The 17,036-nt window shown below is 45.9% G+C and overlaps 1 protein-coding gene across 5 annotated transcripts in view; it reads left to right on the forward strand.

Moving 5' to 3' along the window:
• Window positions 1-17,036, forward strand: part of NKD1 (NKD inhibitor of Wnt signaling pathway 1) — a 209,712-nt gene that overhangs the window by 182,038 nt on the left and 10,638 nt on the right. For all 5 annotated transcript variants that reach the window (XM_085638632.1, XM_085638636.1, XM_085638634.1 and 2 more), the window contains 2 exons: window positions 7,252-7,399; window positions 9,255-9,339. In XM_085638632.1, the coding sequence (XP_085494758.1) occupies window positions 7,252-7,399; window positions 9,255-9,339 (233 nt within the window). The remainder of the gene's footprint in view (window positions 1-7,251; window positions 7,400-9,254; window positions 9,340-17,036) is intronic.

A 17,036-nucleotide genomic window follows, 5' to 3' on the forward strand; every position in this document is an offset into this window, starting at 1 on the left:
ATATGTCCTCTTCCACCCAGCGAACATGAAAGTCACCTGGGATGGAGAACTCAGACATTGTTTGATCAGGAGGAACTGGAGGCTTTCCTGGATTACTTCAAACACTCCTCCATGGACACAAGAGCTACCCTGGATACCAGGACTGACTCGCCATGCTTGGAGAGTGGCAGGTCCCGGCCCTCTCCTTGTCAGAGGTCACATTATCCCCAGTCCTCATGGCGCAGGGAGTCAGACTGCCATGGACTTAGCAAGGTGGTTGAGACCCTAAATAGGGGATGGGAGCAAGACAGCTCCTGTTCACCGCCCAAGCAGATGACAACCCACCAAATGTTGATTCTACCTCCTCTGGTCCCATGTTCTGCCCATTTGTTTCTGGCTTTTTCTGCCAGATCTCCTCTGTGGCATCCCGGTGGATGGACTCTCCCACCCACCCTGCGATCATCCCCCTGATGCACCTCCAACCTGTGTAGTGACTTTGGAATAGCTGCATCGAATTTAAGCCCCGAACCTGAGATGACCACACTGCGGGGCACACGCTTGGGTATGCTCGCCCTCTTTTTGCCCCCAGGGATCTCACAGTTCCCCCGTCTTCTTCAGTGGCTCCCCCACTACACTACTCCCTAGAGATGATACTATACCTCTGCTTCTTTATCCCTGTGGGGGATTGCTGTTACCTGCTGGCATGTCCCCACTCCCCAGACAAGTTCCGTGGCCCCTGGTGTTGGTTGCCTCCACCCCCCGCTCCCAGTACATTTGTCCAGGGCCGAGAGAAGCATAGCACCACCAGGTACAGGATTAACCTCCAGACATAAAAGAGAGTTTATTTTCCCTTTCCTTCCCCAGTTTACATACCCCATCCTTTCCCTACCTTCATTCCCGATACAGAAAACAATTGGTAATGATATATAACAATAGACACAATACTCAATATTGTATTTACATCAACCACAATTGATAATGGACACTGTACTATGAAGATCAATTCAATTCTTAGTTTCTTTTAACAAAAAATGCATTTGCAAACAATCAATGCTTTTTGGTTGCTCCTTTAAGTTCATGAGAGAAGGTGCTTGTAGGAGTGCTCAAGTGATGTGAAAGAAGAGAAAAAGATTAATCTGAAAGTTATAGACAACAATAAGAGCAGTGGCAAGGACAGTGTCACTGCGGTAAGCTTGTCAGGAAAGGTCTCAAATATTTACAAAATATATCCATATAAGAAAAAGAGGCTGATCAAACAAAGCACATCTGTCTTTAGGATAATAAGAAAAAATCCAGGCTTGTACAGTTATGTCGTCGAGTGGGTCACTGAGCATAGTTGCTCTATTACCAAGTGAGGGAAAGGATGCTTGTGACTTGATTAGATTTCAGCGAGTGACCCCTCTTTTTGAATAGTTCGGGGCGCCTCTTAACCTGATTTTTTACACACAAGCCAGTGACCCATTCTGATTAATTCATTTATAGACTCTTCTATCCGTGGATTCACATTAGTTTTGCTATGAATAGGTGTTACCCTTGGATTCTTAAGCTTGATCGGATCTCCCGCCCGCACGCAAGACTAGATAAGGAACCTATCTGCCCATTCATGCACTCAGATTGTGCATGACTCCTCCACACCACTTCTTTTACGCCCTGATGAAGACCCGCCAGTTAGGTCTTTAATTGACACACTTATTATCTAGATCGAAACGTTGAAGACATAACTATACAAGCCCGGATTGTTTTCTTATTATCCTAAAGACAGATGTACTTTGAACATTAGGTGGCATGCTTCATCATATGAGTCACTCCTTCTCCTTTAAACACTGTTGCTGATGGGATCACAATGAGCTCTTTATGGAATGAATTCATGTGGGAGGTAGTCAAACAAGTTAATTGTATATCGGATGGATAGAATGTCATGATTAAAAATAAGGGAACTGTAGGAGCTATTAAGGCCCCCTATGTCTTATTTTCATGGTCAACATGTTTTTGCACTCTTTAAATGCCTCTCTAGCCCTGTTTCATTCCTGGGGTCAGTTGTGAACCTTACACTTTCTCTATATGGGTTTACAACCCTAATCTTGAGTGTATTTGTGAGAAACGTGTATAGGGATTAGTGATATTCTGAGAAAGTAAGAAGTAAACGTGTTTGCCAGTTAGAATAGTCAGTTTCCCAGCTTTGCTAGAGCTTCAAGCTGGACTGTGTAGCATTGCCCAGAAGGGAGGGAAAGAGCAACAACAGAACTCAAGAGAGTTGAGGTGCAGGTATATGCTGGTGTCCCCACTGTCAGGCTTTCTCTTCTCTTCTTTTCCCTCCAGTATTTGCAAAGGCAATAGATCTGGCATTCAAGTGCTAAACAACATGATTTTACATGCGTTAGCAAATTAAAGCCAGACCGATAGGCTTTGCCATTTTTTTTTAGGTCGAACATTCGAGACCTCTTGTATATACTTTAGTATATACTTATATGTGTATGTACTTTGTGAGCTCTGGAGATCAGCCCTAGGACTTGCCTGCTTCCGCTTAGGAACTTTTTTCCCCAGTTCAACTGCCTCTATTTAACTGTCTTGATAGAAAACGACCAGCAGAGGTCAGGAATTACCAGAATCACTTTAGCATTCTCTAGATTCCAATCCATCGAAATTGTCTTCCATGAGCACCTGTAGATAATATTTTTTTCAAATCTTATATTTTCAGTGATATGACCACCGAAGGACCTGATTTTATATTAAAAACAGAGCTTTAGACAGACAATATTTCTCTCCATGTGTTCCCATACCTGGTGTGTCACGCAGTTTGGTGCTTACTTTCCCTCCATGTTACAGAACAATAGATTTTTCAGCACCCAGGCTAATGTGCTACACAGCCAAATACATATAAGGTCACAAACGTGAGACCGATTGCATTGCAAATGCTTGTTTCTTTCTATCCTAAAGTCATCCAACAGTTCCTAATTTCCTCCAGTCTGGTCCTGAATTATTTGACTACATGTGTTTTCCGGCTTGCTTTAATCCTGTCATCGTAGTAAGTGCTGGTTGTGTCCCTCGTTTCTTCTACAGCTGCCTCTCACCTCAGTCTTAGAAGTTTTTAACCAGGGGGCTTACACTGTTCTCAGTCTTAAAAGTTTTTAGCTAGGGGCTTTTCCGTCTCTCAATCTTAAAAGTTTTTAGCCAGGGGGCTTTTCCTTCTCCCAGTCTTAGAGGTTTTTAGCCAGGGGGCTTTTCCTTCTCCCAGTCTTAGAGGTTTTTAGCCAGGGGGCTTTTCCTTCTCTCAGTTTTAGAGGTTTTTAGCCAGGGGGCTTTTCCTTCTCCCAGTCTTAGAGGTTTTTAGCCAGGGGGCTTTTCCTTCTCTCAGTTTTAGAGGTTTTTAGCCAGGGGGCTTTTCCTTCTCCCAGTCTTAGAGGTTTTTAGCCAGGGGGCTTTTCCTTCTCTCAGTTTTAGAGGTTTTTAGCCAGGGGGCTTTTCCTTCTCCCAGTCTTAGAGGTTTTTAGCCAGGGGGCTTTTCCTTCTCCCAGTCTTAGAGGTTTTTAGCCAGGGGGCTTTTCCTTCTCCCAGTCTTAGAGGTTTTTAGCCAGGGGGCTTTTCCTTCTCTCAGTTTTAGAGGTTTTTAGCCAGGGGGCTTTTCCTTCTCCCAGTCTTAGAGGTTTTTAGCCAGGGGGCTTTTCCTTCTCTCAGTTTTAGAGGTTTTTAGCCAGGGGGCTTTTCCTTCTCCCAGTCTTAGAGGTTTTTAGCCAGGGGGCTTTTCCTTCTCCCAGTCTTAGAGGTTTTTAGCCAGGGGGCTTTTCCTTCTCTCAGTTTTAGAGGTTTTTAGCCAGGGGGCTTTTCCTTCACTCAGTTTTAGAGGTTTTTAGCCAGGGGGCTTTTCCTTCTCCCAGTCTTAGAGGTTTTTAGCCAGGGGGCTTTTCCTTCTCTCAGTTTTAGAGGTTTTTAGCCAGGGGGCTTTTCCTTCTCTCAGTTTTAGAGGTTTTTAGCCAGGGGACTTTCCTTTTCCCAGTCTTAAAAGTTTTTAGCCAGGGGGCTTTTCCTTCTCTGCATCTTAGAGGTTTTTAGCTAGGGGGCTTTTCCTTTTCTCAGTCTTCGACGTTTTTAGCCAGGGGGCTTTTCCTTCTTTTTTAGTAGCCCCTTCATGAAGGTACTAGTGATTTCGACTTATATTCGACTTGAGAACTGACAAAGTGGCCGCTGAGAGCAGTCAGCCCATCCTCGAGCACCCCTAAAAGATATTTAAAGAGAGACCATTGTGACAAGCCCTGGCAAGCACATTAAAAGTTAATATTCTGTTTCAGTAATGGAATGCCATCATCTATTACTAGGGCGTAAAGCCCAACAATGCATGTGAATGCACAAAGTCTTTAGTACAGCCGTTGGCGGGGTTTTCTTTTCCTTTATTCTTCTGGTTTCACAGTCCAAGTTGTTCTAAATAAAGAAAAGCAGTTGAGCCATCTCTGAGAGAGAGAACAAACCAAGGGGCTTTTTTGTCGTCTATTTATCAAACTGCGCCCTTGTGAACGAAATGTATTTTTATTTTGGAAAAAAATAAAAATGTTATATTTTAGATGTATCTGGATGAAAAAGCTAATCTTCTCAGTATATAGAGTTTAAGACCATAGATTTCAATATTACATCACTGTACATAACTTATGTTATGTTTACCCAACTCAAAGGGACTCAGTGTTTGATCTTTTAAGGATGATCAGCCTGGTTTGGCATTAGAACTGTGATGTGCAGGTAGCTACTGATCCTAGCAGCTAATTTATTCAACAGACATTCTGGCTAGGATGATTCAACGTCTTAGGCAAATCCATAATGCTTCATTGGTTAGAAAAAAATATAAGTCGTAAAGCTAACATAAGCTACCTCTGAAGCACAGTTGTATTGAATGGAATATGCCACAAATCCCACAGTAAATCTAGTACAATGATTGTGAATGATTCTGCTGTCTATGTAAGTGGTTACCTTTTGAATACGTTGTAACTCTTTAGCACATAATTAATTCTTGAAGTCAGAATAATTTACTATACATTCTTTTCTGTATCTGTCTGACGACAGAAGGACTCGTGGCAAGACGAACAGACAGATTGTACAGCAAAATATTGTCTCTGTATTATTCGCAAAAATCGGATTGGTGGATTCCCAGAATCTTATGATGTTTACCACTTTAAATGTGTGATGCAACTATAAGTTGGGTGTAACATCTGAAGTTTCAGTACACCGTCAGAAATCTGTGAAATAGAAGATTCAACATTTCACCACAATCTACCATCAGAAATCTGTGAAATAGAAGATTTTAATTGTAACCATAATCTCTTATTTCTCATCATACACCTTAAACATACTTCAATTTGTTTACCAAAGCCTCTTCATAAAGGTTTCCAATCGTAATTAGAGAGAAAAACATGTTTCATCTTGTTTTACTGTGAGCCACTATAATTATTATGTGTTTGTGTAGTGTGGAAATCAGTAGTCTTTTATTACCCATTGTAGGCACTGTGCAGTTCCTTGAAGCTATGCAAGAGGAATCTTTGGGATGACCTGTTCAATTTCCTGCTTTGTTGGCCTTTGACATTATTGAACCCCTTCAGCATAGTTTCTCAGCCCTTGTGACATTAAATTAACAAAAGTAACATTGTTATACACCACACACATGCATAGTGATAAGTAGATATTTACCAAAAACTTACCATGGCTTGCTGTATGCGTACATGTAGCCGTACATTAGGGCATTTAAACAAGGCCATTTTAATTTAATTTCCAAATTTTCACGTTTTAAATCCAGTCCAAAATATTACTGAATTTGCTTCTGAAAAGATATGTATGTAATTTTATTCTATTTTATTCATTTTAATTTTAGAGCTTTATATAGCGCAAACAAGACCCAAATGGGTGACAGTGCCCTTTACAGGAATAAGCACAAGTAATTAAAATGAAAATTAAAAATACAAGTGGGAAGAGGTATAAATGTGCAAGATATAAGACATGAAGACAGTAGTTACATAAACAAAAATACTGATATAGAACAAAGCCCATAAGTGTGTCTGGATAATATGTAGAGGGTTAGGGAGCGGCAGAGAGCAGCGCGGCACTCAATGGAATGGGTGATGCCTCAATAGTATGAAATGTTGGGTAACCAAGCAATGTCGGGGCTCAGAGTGAGAGGACTCTCTTGGATAGCAGAATGTTAAGTTCCTTCCTGAAAGTGTACGTGGAAGGGTTGCGTCTAGTCGCCAGAGGGAGAGAGTTCTAGATGTTTGGACCCATTCTGGAGAAGGATCGCTTGTAGGATTTCTATTCGATAAGCTTTTATGGCTTAATAAGTAGGGAGCTGCTGCTTCAACAGGTTCTTGTTCCACCAGATGGGGTTAATTTCTGGGTTAGGTAGGATTGGGTGTTGTGGTGTAGTGCTTTGTGGGTAATGCAGGCAATTGTAAGCTGGATCCTAGCCTCAAATGATAGCCATTTCAGAGAACAGAGGTCAGGTGGGATATGGTCTCTTTTTTTAGAGCATGTGATAAGCTTTGCTGCAGTGTTCAAGGTGGCCTTCAATGGAGCGACATTGATTTTCGGAAGGCCCACAAGGATAGCGCTACCATAGTCTAATTTCGATATATCCAGTGATTTGACCGTAGTTTGGAGATCTACTGTGGGAAGCAAAGGCTTAAATTTCCTTAGCGCATGTAGTTGATGGAGCTGATGTGATTTTGCATGGAGAGTGTATTGTCCAGAGTTACTCAAAGAGATTTTGTTGGGTCAATGAGGTGTGGGGTACATTTCAGGGCAGTGAGATGTGGTAGCCACTCTTTGATAACAGGAGAAATGCTGGGCGGCGAGACACGGTAGAAATCCAGTTTTTGTGGCGTTGATTTTATTGTATAGCCTGGTTTTCCCAAATTATTTTCAGGTGAATGTAAGATAGCTCTAACATTGCTACAGAGACGGGTTTCCATATGTGCCTAGGTACTGACCTCATTAAACCTCATGTGCTTGCTTAGAGCTTAACATATCATCTTGAGACATGCAAGTTAAGGGTACTCAAGAGAGTAATCTTAGGTGAGATCTATCTAGTTTTAAAATCTGGTCTTTTAATACGCTACTCTAAATTGCGAATACAGAATCAACCTAGTTCCTGTGCAGAACAAACTGACCCACTATTATTGTTGGTAACAATGCCCATCATTGTGATTTGATTTCCAGTTCTTTTATGTTATTCCTTCGTTCTTGTTATGGCTGACCCTTTACAAACCTTACGCATGCTTGTCTTCTCTCCCACTATAGGATATTACCAGCCTCCTCCACACCATCTATGAGGTAGTTGATTCTTCAGTGAATCACTCTCCCAGCCCCAGTAAGACCCTGCGGGTGAAGCTGTCTGTGGCACCAGATGCCAGCCAGAAGAAGAAGACGATACTGATCAACAATGCAGGTAAGCAACACCGGATTGAAAAACCAAGTATTTAATAATCCATTGATTCTGTTTCCATGTGATCTGTTCCCTATGAATTGTTTGTGGTTTCAAGCGAAACACACATACTGCTGGCACTAATTGCTTTATCGATGCCTTTCAAATCTGCATTGCAAAACAAAGAAAGTGCAGCATAAGCCAAAGTGATCATTTTTATATACCTACTACACTAAATTTGTTAATTTAGGTGATGCGTAAAGCAAATCGTGCTGTAGATTTTCAAGTAGGGATCTGTTTTCTTTCAGAGCAGGAAATCTATCAATAGTGTGACTTAGACCAGGCTGTGTGTGTCCATCTCTCAGTACATTGTTGCTGTTTTGTCCAGCTCATGGTATCCCTTACCCTGAATTCAGGCCAATGCCACATACAAACATCCAGGAAGGTTCTGTATGGTAGTTTAGAAATGTTGTTGGCCATAGCCAGTACCAGACAAGAACTGTGAAACGGGCTTAGTTCGGAGTGGATTTATCTGCTGTGTATGCTCACATTAGGACTAGCCCATCAGCGTGCCAGTCATTCATTCAATTGAAAAACTTGAAAATATACATACGCAACACCGTGCATCTTACAACCCACCTGAATCTGAATATTGTGTTTACGTATGCTTGGGGCAGCTATTTTTTGCAGTACTCAGTAATTTTATTTGGGAGTAAATCTACTCCCCATTGCAGGAAGTGGGTGTTCCAGAGTGTAAATACCTTGAAACATAGTGAGCACCTACAAACAGGTGATTTTGTGAGTACTCACAAAGCTTTGTAATGCACATTTCCACCAAAGTTATAGCCATTTACTCCCGTAAAGGGAAGAAGTAAATCTCTATTCAATGTTGAAATGGGGAGTGAACAACATAATGTTGGTGGACGTGCATAATGAAAATCAGTTTGGGTAGGGAAAAGGGTGTGGCCAGGCACTACATCATATCCCTGAAAAGTTTGCTCCTTTGCATCATGGTACATGTAGTCCATAATTTGCACTCCCCTCAGTGTTGACTGAACTGACTTTACCAAGTCTACTCGGTGTATTTCGTTACTTTCTGGCCACACCCTTTTCCCTGCCCACACTGATTTTCATGACCTTCACTACCATTTATCTCACATTCCTAATGTTCCTTTTTGTAAAAATTGCGTTCCGGCCCATTGATTACATTTCATCCGGCCGGAGATTCTGCCCCGGATGTGGAGATTCTGGCCCTGGTGCCGAGATTCTGACCCGAGCCAGAGATTCCAGCTCGACTGCAGACGTAGAGATTAAACTAGTAAATGACCTCTGTAAATACCAAAAGTCGTAAAGTTAACCTTTTGTTTCAGATTGCCATTGTGAATCGGGCCCTTAGTTTCTACTAGGCACTATGACCAAATTATAAGTGACCAAAATCGGACTTTTGTTTGAGCTCAGCATTAAAGTCACGGATCTTTTTGCTGTTTGGGTCTTTACACATTTAATATGCACCAATTGGGATGTAGGGGGTAGATTTGGGGAACTGGAGACGGAGGTTGAACAATAGGGGGGATGGAATTGAACCCACTCTGCCCATGTCTACTAACACTCGGCTGGGATCTGGCCTTCACTGGTTGTTAAAAGTGCGTCTAAGAAAACTAAGGTGCCCTGTCAATGATGCTACCAGCTATTGGAATAGGGAAAAGATTTCCAGAGAACATTAAAACCAAAAATTGGGACATCAGCGCAGAATCAGATGTGAAAGATTGAAAAAGTGAAAGGATGACATCACTAAGATATGATGTCCGTTCTAACTTATTATCCACCGCTTCATACGTGATAACTTTTCAAACCAGGCCTTGTCGTGTTTTTTTAACAGATCTTCAAACTTCAAGGCAAAGGACTGAGAGCAAAGCAAATGAAGAAATGCGGAGCTCAGAAAAGAAACAGCGACCATCGCTCAGGTAAGGCACATCCAACGTATGTTATGAAAGTGGTTTCTCCGTTTCATATGACTCTAACAATGTAGTCTTCAGCTTCTTTCTACTGGTCGTGTCCTGCTGCAGAAAGGGTTTTACAATCAATAAATGCAAGACGAGTGGTTAGAAATAGTTTTGCAGCGTGAATCTTTCTCGATTCACTATGCTGTGCATTATTCCGCGATCTTGTGGTTGGGTCCGGATTCGTAGTCTTTTCTTTGTTTTTTTTTGTTTTTTGTTTTTTGTAGCCCAGGTGGGCGGCGACGACCACCATTTGGTGCACCTTCCGTGACGTCGTCGTGCTTCCTGCGGAAGTCCCACCTTTGGTGCGCCATCTTCAGATTCTTTTTTCCGCCGTTGGGTCTGGATCGTCATCGAGAAGCTCCAGAGTTACAACCGAAGAAAGAAGAAAGAAAAGCGAGTTTCGTCGACAAATACATCGGAGTTTTCACAGGAAAGGAGGTTATTTCATCAGCAGCGCGAAGAAAGGAGGTTCAGCGCCCTTTTTTCTTCGACGACCTTGGAGAATGCGCACTCAGAGGCCCTGAGCGCAATGGACAAGACGCCATTCAAGTTCTGCCCAAACTGCCACCACAAATTCGCGCAGAAGGACCAGCATCCGGTCTGCAACCTCTGCCTACCGGTCGAACACCAGAGTAAGGACTGCAACGCCTGCTCAGCCTTCGCGCCGAAGACGCTCAGGGTGAGAGATCGGCAGAGAAGAGCCAACGCCAGCATGGATGGCAAGGGTAAGGCCCCGTCGCTCTACGATCTGGGCCTCTCCTCGGACGACGAGGACAACGTCGCCGGGACAGCCGAAAACTTCACGGTCGTAGAGACCGACAAGAAAAAAGAAGACGAGGTAAGAGAATCGTCGGGCGAAAAACAGAAAGTACCTCGAAAACACGAGGGTGACTCGAGAAAATCTGAGTCTAAGTCCACGAAGGGAGCCCCGGCGCCGAAAATTTCGACGACCAAAGGGGGAACCATGGACAAGAGGCCGAGCGGATCCTTAGAGAAGGACTCCCTGGTGCCGAAAGACGCTGAAAGGCAAGGGTCATCGAAGACAACCCAGGGAGCGGCCCGATCGACACTGAAAGAACGGTCGACGTAGGTTTCGACGAAAAGATCCGCTGTCGACGCCGAAAGCATCTCCGAGATGGAGAAAAAGAAGAGGCGGCTCGAGGCCGAGATGGAGAACATCCTTCAAAGGAAGAAGGAGTTCGACGCCAAGATGAAGGAATTCAAGATTCCAACGGTTTCATCGGCGGACGTCGTCGAGGTCGAGGAAGAATTCGACACCGAGGGACTGATGAGGGATCTCGAAGAGGAAGACGAGACCTATTATGAAGAGGAAGCCGAGGAAGAAGACCAACAGTCGGTCTACGGCTCGGCACCATCGACCAGCCACGAGATTGAATGGCAGGATCTCGACACCGAGAACCCGGAGGAGTCCGTGGACACGTACCCTTCGAGGCCTTCGCCACCCGATGACATCGGGGTGTACAATATGGTGGTCAGGAGCGCAGCGACAGCCTTCGGCGTCAAACTCGACGAAGAGAAGCCGAAAGCCGATTTTCTCGTCGAGACCCTGCTCCCCATCCAGACGAGGAGCCAGTTCCTCCCCATGCTTCAAAGCGTGATGAATCAGGGGAGAGAAGCCTTCAAGGAACCAGCGACCTGCCGGTCGATCACTCCCAGGACTGAGAAGAAGTATAAGCACTCTTCCCTGGACCCCCCTTACATCAAAGGTAGCGTGACCGCAGACTCCATCATAGCGTCCACGGCCAGGAGAAGGGCCAACGTACCAGCAACCTCGGGCCCACCACCTGATAAAGAGAGCAGGAGGATAGACCTCACAGGAAGAAAGGTCGAGAGGAACGCCGCTATGCACTGGCGCATGGCGAATTCCAATGCTCTCCTCAATAGACACCAGTACCAGCACTGGGACGAGATGGGAGAGCTAGTAAAGCATCTCCCCGAAGAATACCGCCAGAGAGCCTCACACCTAGTAGATGAAGGCAAAAACATCGCCAACTCCTGCATAAAGACGGCGTTGGACGGGGCAGAGACTTCAGCAAGACTCATGGCCATAGGGGTCACCGAGAGAAGGCATGCATGGTTAAGAATCTCGGGATTCAAACCGGAGGTGCAGAACAACATCCTTAGCACCCCCTTCAACGGAGAGACACTGTTCGGAGCAACAGTTGACGAGAAGCTCACCCAGCTAAAAAGAGATAACGAAACGGCGAGGTCCATGGGGGCCCTACAGCAGAGGGGAATGAGGCAAGGCAACCCCTCAAGGAGACCCTACGGTAGGGGAGGAAACCAGCAGGGCCCGTCGCACCAGACGTTCCAGCAGGGTCAGCAGGGTGAAGGTCACGGACAGGGTCAGCAGAAGCAAAACTGGCAGTACCAGCCCCGGGGCCAGTCCTTTCGCGGGAGAGGGAACGGACGTGGCCAGAGAAGGAGAGGGGGGGAGCAGCCCTCATCAAAGTGACTCTGCACGCAGGAGGACGCCTACCCTCGACATGCCCCCAAGGGTGAGGCGCGAAACAGTAACATCGAGGGGGAGAGAAGGATCAGAAGCCTATGAGCATACAACACCAGTAGGCGGAAGGCTGAGGCTCTACCTTCACGAGTGGCAGCGTATAACCACAGACAAGTGGATACTGAACATCATGCAGTACGGGTACTGCGTAGATTTGGAAAGGAAACCGCCAAACAGGAAGCCAAGGGGAAGGCAAAGATCGGGTCAAGAACTGACCCTACTCAGAGAAGAAACACGGAAGCTTCTACAAAAGGGAGCCATAGAGCCAGTGCCGTTCAGAGAACGCAACAAGGGGGTCTACTCAAACTACTTCGTGGTCCCGAAGGTAGACGGGAGCCTCAGACCCATCCTAGACCTGCGATACCTAAACAAGTTCGTCAGAACGCAAAGGTTCAAGATGACTTCGCTGCAGGAGGTGCTGCCCCAAATAAGACACGGAGACTTCATGGTCACCGTGGACCTCAAAGATGCCTACCTGCACATCCCAGTAAACAGAAGACACAAGGGACTTCTAAGGTTCAACATCGACCAGGAACACTACCAGTTCACAACCCTGGCATTCGGATTAAAATCAGCACCAAGGGTTTTTACAAAATGCCTGTCGGCGGTCGCGGCCCACCTACGAAAGCAGGGGATACACGTCTACCCCTACTTAGACGACTGGCTGGTCAAGGCAAACTCGCGCGAAAAGTGCGCGAGGCACGCAAAACGCGTAACAGACACTCTCACGAACCTGGGGTTCTCGATTCACTGGGGGAAGTCGTCGATGGAACCGGAGCAGGTGAAGATTTTCCTGGGGGCAAAAATCAACTCCCTGAGCGGCACAGTGGTGCCCAGCGACAGGAGGACAGATGCCCTACTGAAGGAGACGCGGCTCTACCAGAAGGGGCGAGCTCTGACAGTGAGGGCGGTGAGCAAATTGATGGGGATGATGGCGTCGTGTATCCAGCTAGTGCCGAATGTACGCTTGCACATGAGACCATTCCAGGAATGGCTACAACAGCAATGGTCACAAGCAAACGGAAGTTGGGAGGATCTAGTGGTTGTTACGCACGCAGTGCAGGAGGAGATAACTTGGTGGAACAGAGACAACATGACAGCAGGGAGAAGCCTGACACCACCAAACCCAACAATGACCATTACCACGGACGCATCGCAAAAGGGATGGGGGGCACACATGGACAACCTCAGAGTGAGGGGTCTGTGGGCTCCAGCAGATGCGGTTCGTCATATCAATTACCTCGAGTTGAAGACAATCCTACTAGCCCTGAAGGCATTCCAGAGGCACCTGTACAACCAGAGGGTGTTGGTTCAAACAGACAACACCACGGCAATGTTCTACATCAACAAACAGGGGGGGACACAGTCGTTCCCTCTCTCCTCTCTGGCTCAGGAGATTTGGAGATGGGCCATACCTCTCAGGATAGATCTACTGGCAATTCACCTACCGGGGAAGGACAATGTGGAGGCAGACTGGCTAAGCAGGCAGACCTCGGCATCTCACGAGTGGGAGCTCAATGGCCAGGAAACGAAGAAGCTTTTCCGGAGATGGGGAACTCCCACAATAGACCTATTTGCAACACGCCAAAATGCAAAATGCCAAAGCTTCGCGTCCAGGGAACCAGATCAGCAATCCCAGGGGAATGCCCTATGGATAAGCTGGTCGAGGACATTTGCCTACGCCTTTCCACCGATACCCCTGTTGCACACAGTGCTCAACAAGTGCAGGACCAGCAACATGACTCTAATCCTAGTGGCCCCGCAGTGGGCGAGGCAGACATGGTTCTCACAAATTCAAGAAATGGCGCAAGGCAATCCGTACAGGTTCGAGAGGAGAAAAGACCTGCTCTCAATGCAAAACGGGGAGGTCCTGCACCCAGAGCCAGAGACCCTCAACCTGGCAGCATGGCTCCTGAAGACCTAGAGTTCGCACACCTAAGGTTGCCTCAGAGCACTATGCGAGTGCTACGGGAGGCAAGGAAACCAACTACAAGAAAATGCTACAGCGCAAAATGGAAGAGATTCACGGTGTGGTGCAGGAAAAAAGGCCTGCAAAACAGAATGACAAGAGACTCAACTGTGCTGAGGTACCTCACACACCTTCTAAAGAGTAACCTCTGCTCGAGCTCCCTAAGGGTACACCTAGCAGCGATCGTTGCCTACACCAGAGGTGAGAAGGGTACAAGTTTCTTCACCTCGCAGGTGGTGAAGAGATTCATGGAGGGAGCCAAAAGAATGGCCCCCCCGAAAAGGTTGCCGCCGCCGGCATGGAATTTAAACGTGGTTCTGACGGAGCTCATGAAGGCGCCGTTTGAACCCATTCACAAGGCCACTCTGCAAATGTTGACGATGAAAACTGCCTTTCTAGTGGCCATAACCTCACTACGCAGGGTGAGCGAGCTTCAAGCACTAACGCTACAGGAACCCTACATTCAAATTCACAAAGACAGGGTAGTCCTGAGGACGGACCCACACTTCATGCCCAAGGTAGTGTCGGCGTTCCACATGAATCAGAGTATCCAGATACCAAGTTTCTTCCAAAACCCGACTACAAACGCAGAAAAGGCCCTGCACACCCTCGATGCCAGAAGAGCGGTGATGCACTACATTGAGAGAACCAAGGAACTCAGGAAGTCGAAGCAGCTGTTTGTGTCCTTTGCTACTAGCTTCATGGGTAGACCAGTGACCAAGGGCACCATCGCTAGGTGGATTGCCCTCACTATTCAATTCTGTCACAAACAGGCTGGACAGGAGCTAGCGGAGGGGCCCCAGGCTCACTCCACAAGGAAGAAGGGGGCCACCGTTGCCTTCCTGGCAAACACGCCCATCCAAGACATTTGTCTCGCTGCAACTTGGGCATCTGTGTACACGTTCACAAAACACTACTGCGTGGACATTCAGATGAATAAGGAAGCACAGGTCGGACAGAAGGTGCTACAACACATTTTCAACGACCAACGCTCATCTTCCACCCAGCCACCACAAAATTAGGAAAACCGCTACAAAGTCTATGCACAGCATAGTGAATCCAGAAAGATTCACGCTGCAAAACGAAAAGTTTCTTACCTGTCGGTGTAGTTTTGCAGCTTGAAGATCTTTCTGGATTCACTAGCGAACCCACCCACCTCCGCCAGGAAGATGAGGCTGGAGGAAGAGGGGGTGAAATGGAAAAGATCAAAGAAATGGAAACGTTCAGAAAATGGACAAAAGGATTAAGCAATCGCCTAGGGTAAAAAAAAAAAAATAAAAAAAAAGAGGGAAAAAAGAACCCGAAGATGGCGCACCAAAGGTGGGACTTCCGCAGGAAGCACGACGACGTCACGGAAGGTGCACCAAATGGTGGTCGTCGCCGCCCACCTGGGCTACAAAAAAAAAAAACAAAAAAAACAAAGAAAAGACTACGAATCCGGACCCAACCACAAGATCGCGGAATAATGCACAGCATAGTGAATCCAGAAAGATCTTCAAGCTGCAAAACTACACCGACAGGTAAGAAACTTTTCGTTTTCCATAGACAATGGCAGAAATTGGATTTTAATACTTTGTAAAATACAAAGAAACGCCGCCCTTGCACAACTTATAAAAATCCATATGTTGCGTATACAGGAACAGACCTATAGAAATTACCAAGTCTACCTGGTGTATTTCTTTACTTTCCATGGCAAAACCGTCTCCAGGGTTAGATTTGCTTTATAGCGGTTGTTGCTTTTTGTATCACTTACACATGAATAAGATCTATTAGAACATTGGAATGCTGGAAGCTCCATTGAAAACAATGGAGTGCTCCGGGCTTATAATGGCTGGTATAAGCCCGGAGCTCCAACATTCCGATGTTTCTTTGTTCACAGCTCTGGCTGTGAACAAAGGCTTCAGGGAGCCTGAGGGGATTTCAATCCCCTCGCGCTCCCTGAAGGCTTTGATTTGTTAGAACATTCTGCCCTCTAGTGGCAGAATGTTCTAATAGCCTTATAGCCCTTCGTAGCAGGGCTATACCGGCTTTTAAAGTCCCTCTGCTTTGTTAAAGTCCCTCGCCTTCGGCTCGGGCCTTTAACGCTGCAGTGGGCCTTTAACAGTCGTATAGCCCGCTGCGGCGGGCTATAAGGCTATATTAGAACATTGGAATGCTGGAAGCTCCATTGAAAACAATGGAGTGCTCCGGGCTTATAATGGCTGGTATAAGCCCGGAGCTCCAACATTCCAATGTTTCTTTGTTCACAGCTCTGGCTGTGAATAAAGGCTTCAGGGAGCCTGAGGGGATTTGAATCCCCTCGCGCTCCCTGAAGGCTCTGTTTTATTTGTTAAAACATTCTGCCCTCTAGTGGCAGAATGTTCTAATAGCCTTATAGCCCTTCATAGCAGGGCTATACCGGCTATTAAAGTCCCGCTGCTTTGTTAAAGTCCCTCACCTATGGCTCGGGCCTTTAACGCTGCAGTGGGCCTTTAATATCCGCAATAGCCCGCTACGGCAGGCTATAAGGCTATATTAATGGGCAGGCAATGTATATTAATAGGGCTTTATATGGACCAGTACTAGCCGGTACTGAGTACCTGCACTTCTATAAGGAGAGTACCTGCACTTTTCAGATCTGATGCAATACATTTAATGAGAGGATACCGACACTTCTCAGGAGCAAATATATACTATGAATAGAGAGTACCAGCACTTGTGTATTTCCATATGTAGGTACAATTTATCAAAAATGATTGAGAAATTTCAGGCAAATACGTGGGGAGTTTGTTTCCAGTAGACGTGTATAGCGCTTAATCCATAGGTACTAAGTGCTTGCAAATACGTTTGCCAGTGCCACAAATGTTCCATTATTGAGTGCCCCCACCCCCGCCTCTTCTTGTGTTCCTTAAAGGGTTGTTAGTTGCATAAGATAAATAAGCAGCAACTATGGCTTGTATATAATATTGAAAACGCTTCCACTTAAAGCTCTGGTGACACCACGACAATGTTACTGCGCCTGAGTTTCAAAAGGAGAAGGGAATTCCAGAGAGAAAATGACTCTCTCTAAAGGATTTCCCTTCCCCTGCCTTTAACGCTCACCTGGCATGACGTCATGCCATAACTAACCCACTAGTGAGAAGTGAGCAGTGTGGCATGTGCCTGTTGTCAGTGCAGTCCTGG

Source organism: Triturus cristatus, chromosome 12 (assembly GCF_964204655.1).
Source record: "Triturus cristatus chromosome 12, aTriCri1.1, whole genome shotgun sequence".
Lineage (NCBI taxonomy): Eukaryota > Metazoa > Chordata > Amphibia > Caudata > Salamandridae > Triturus > Triturus cristatus.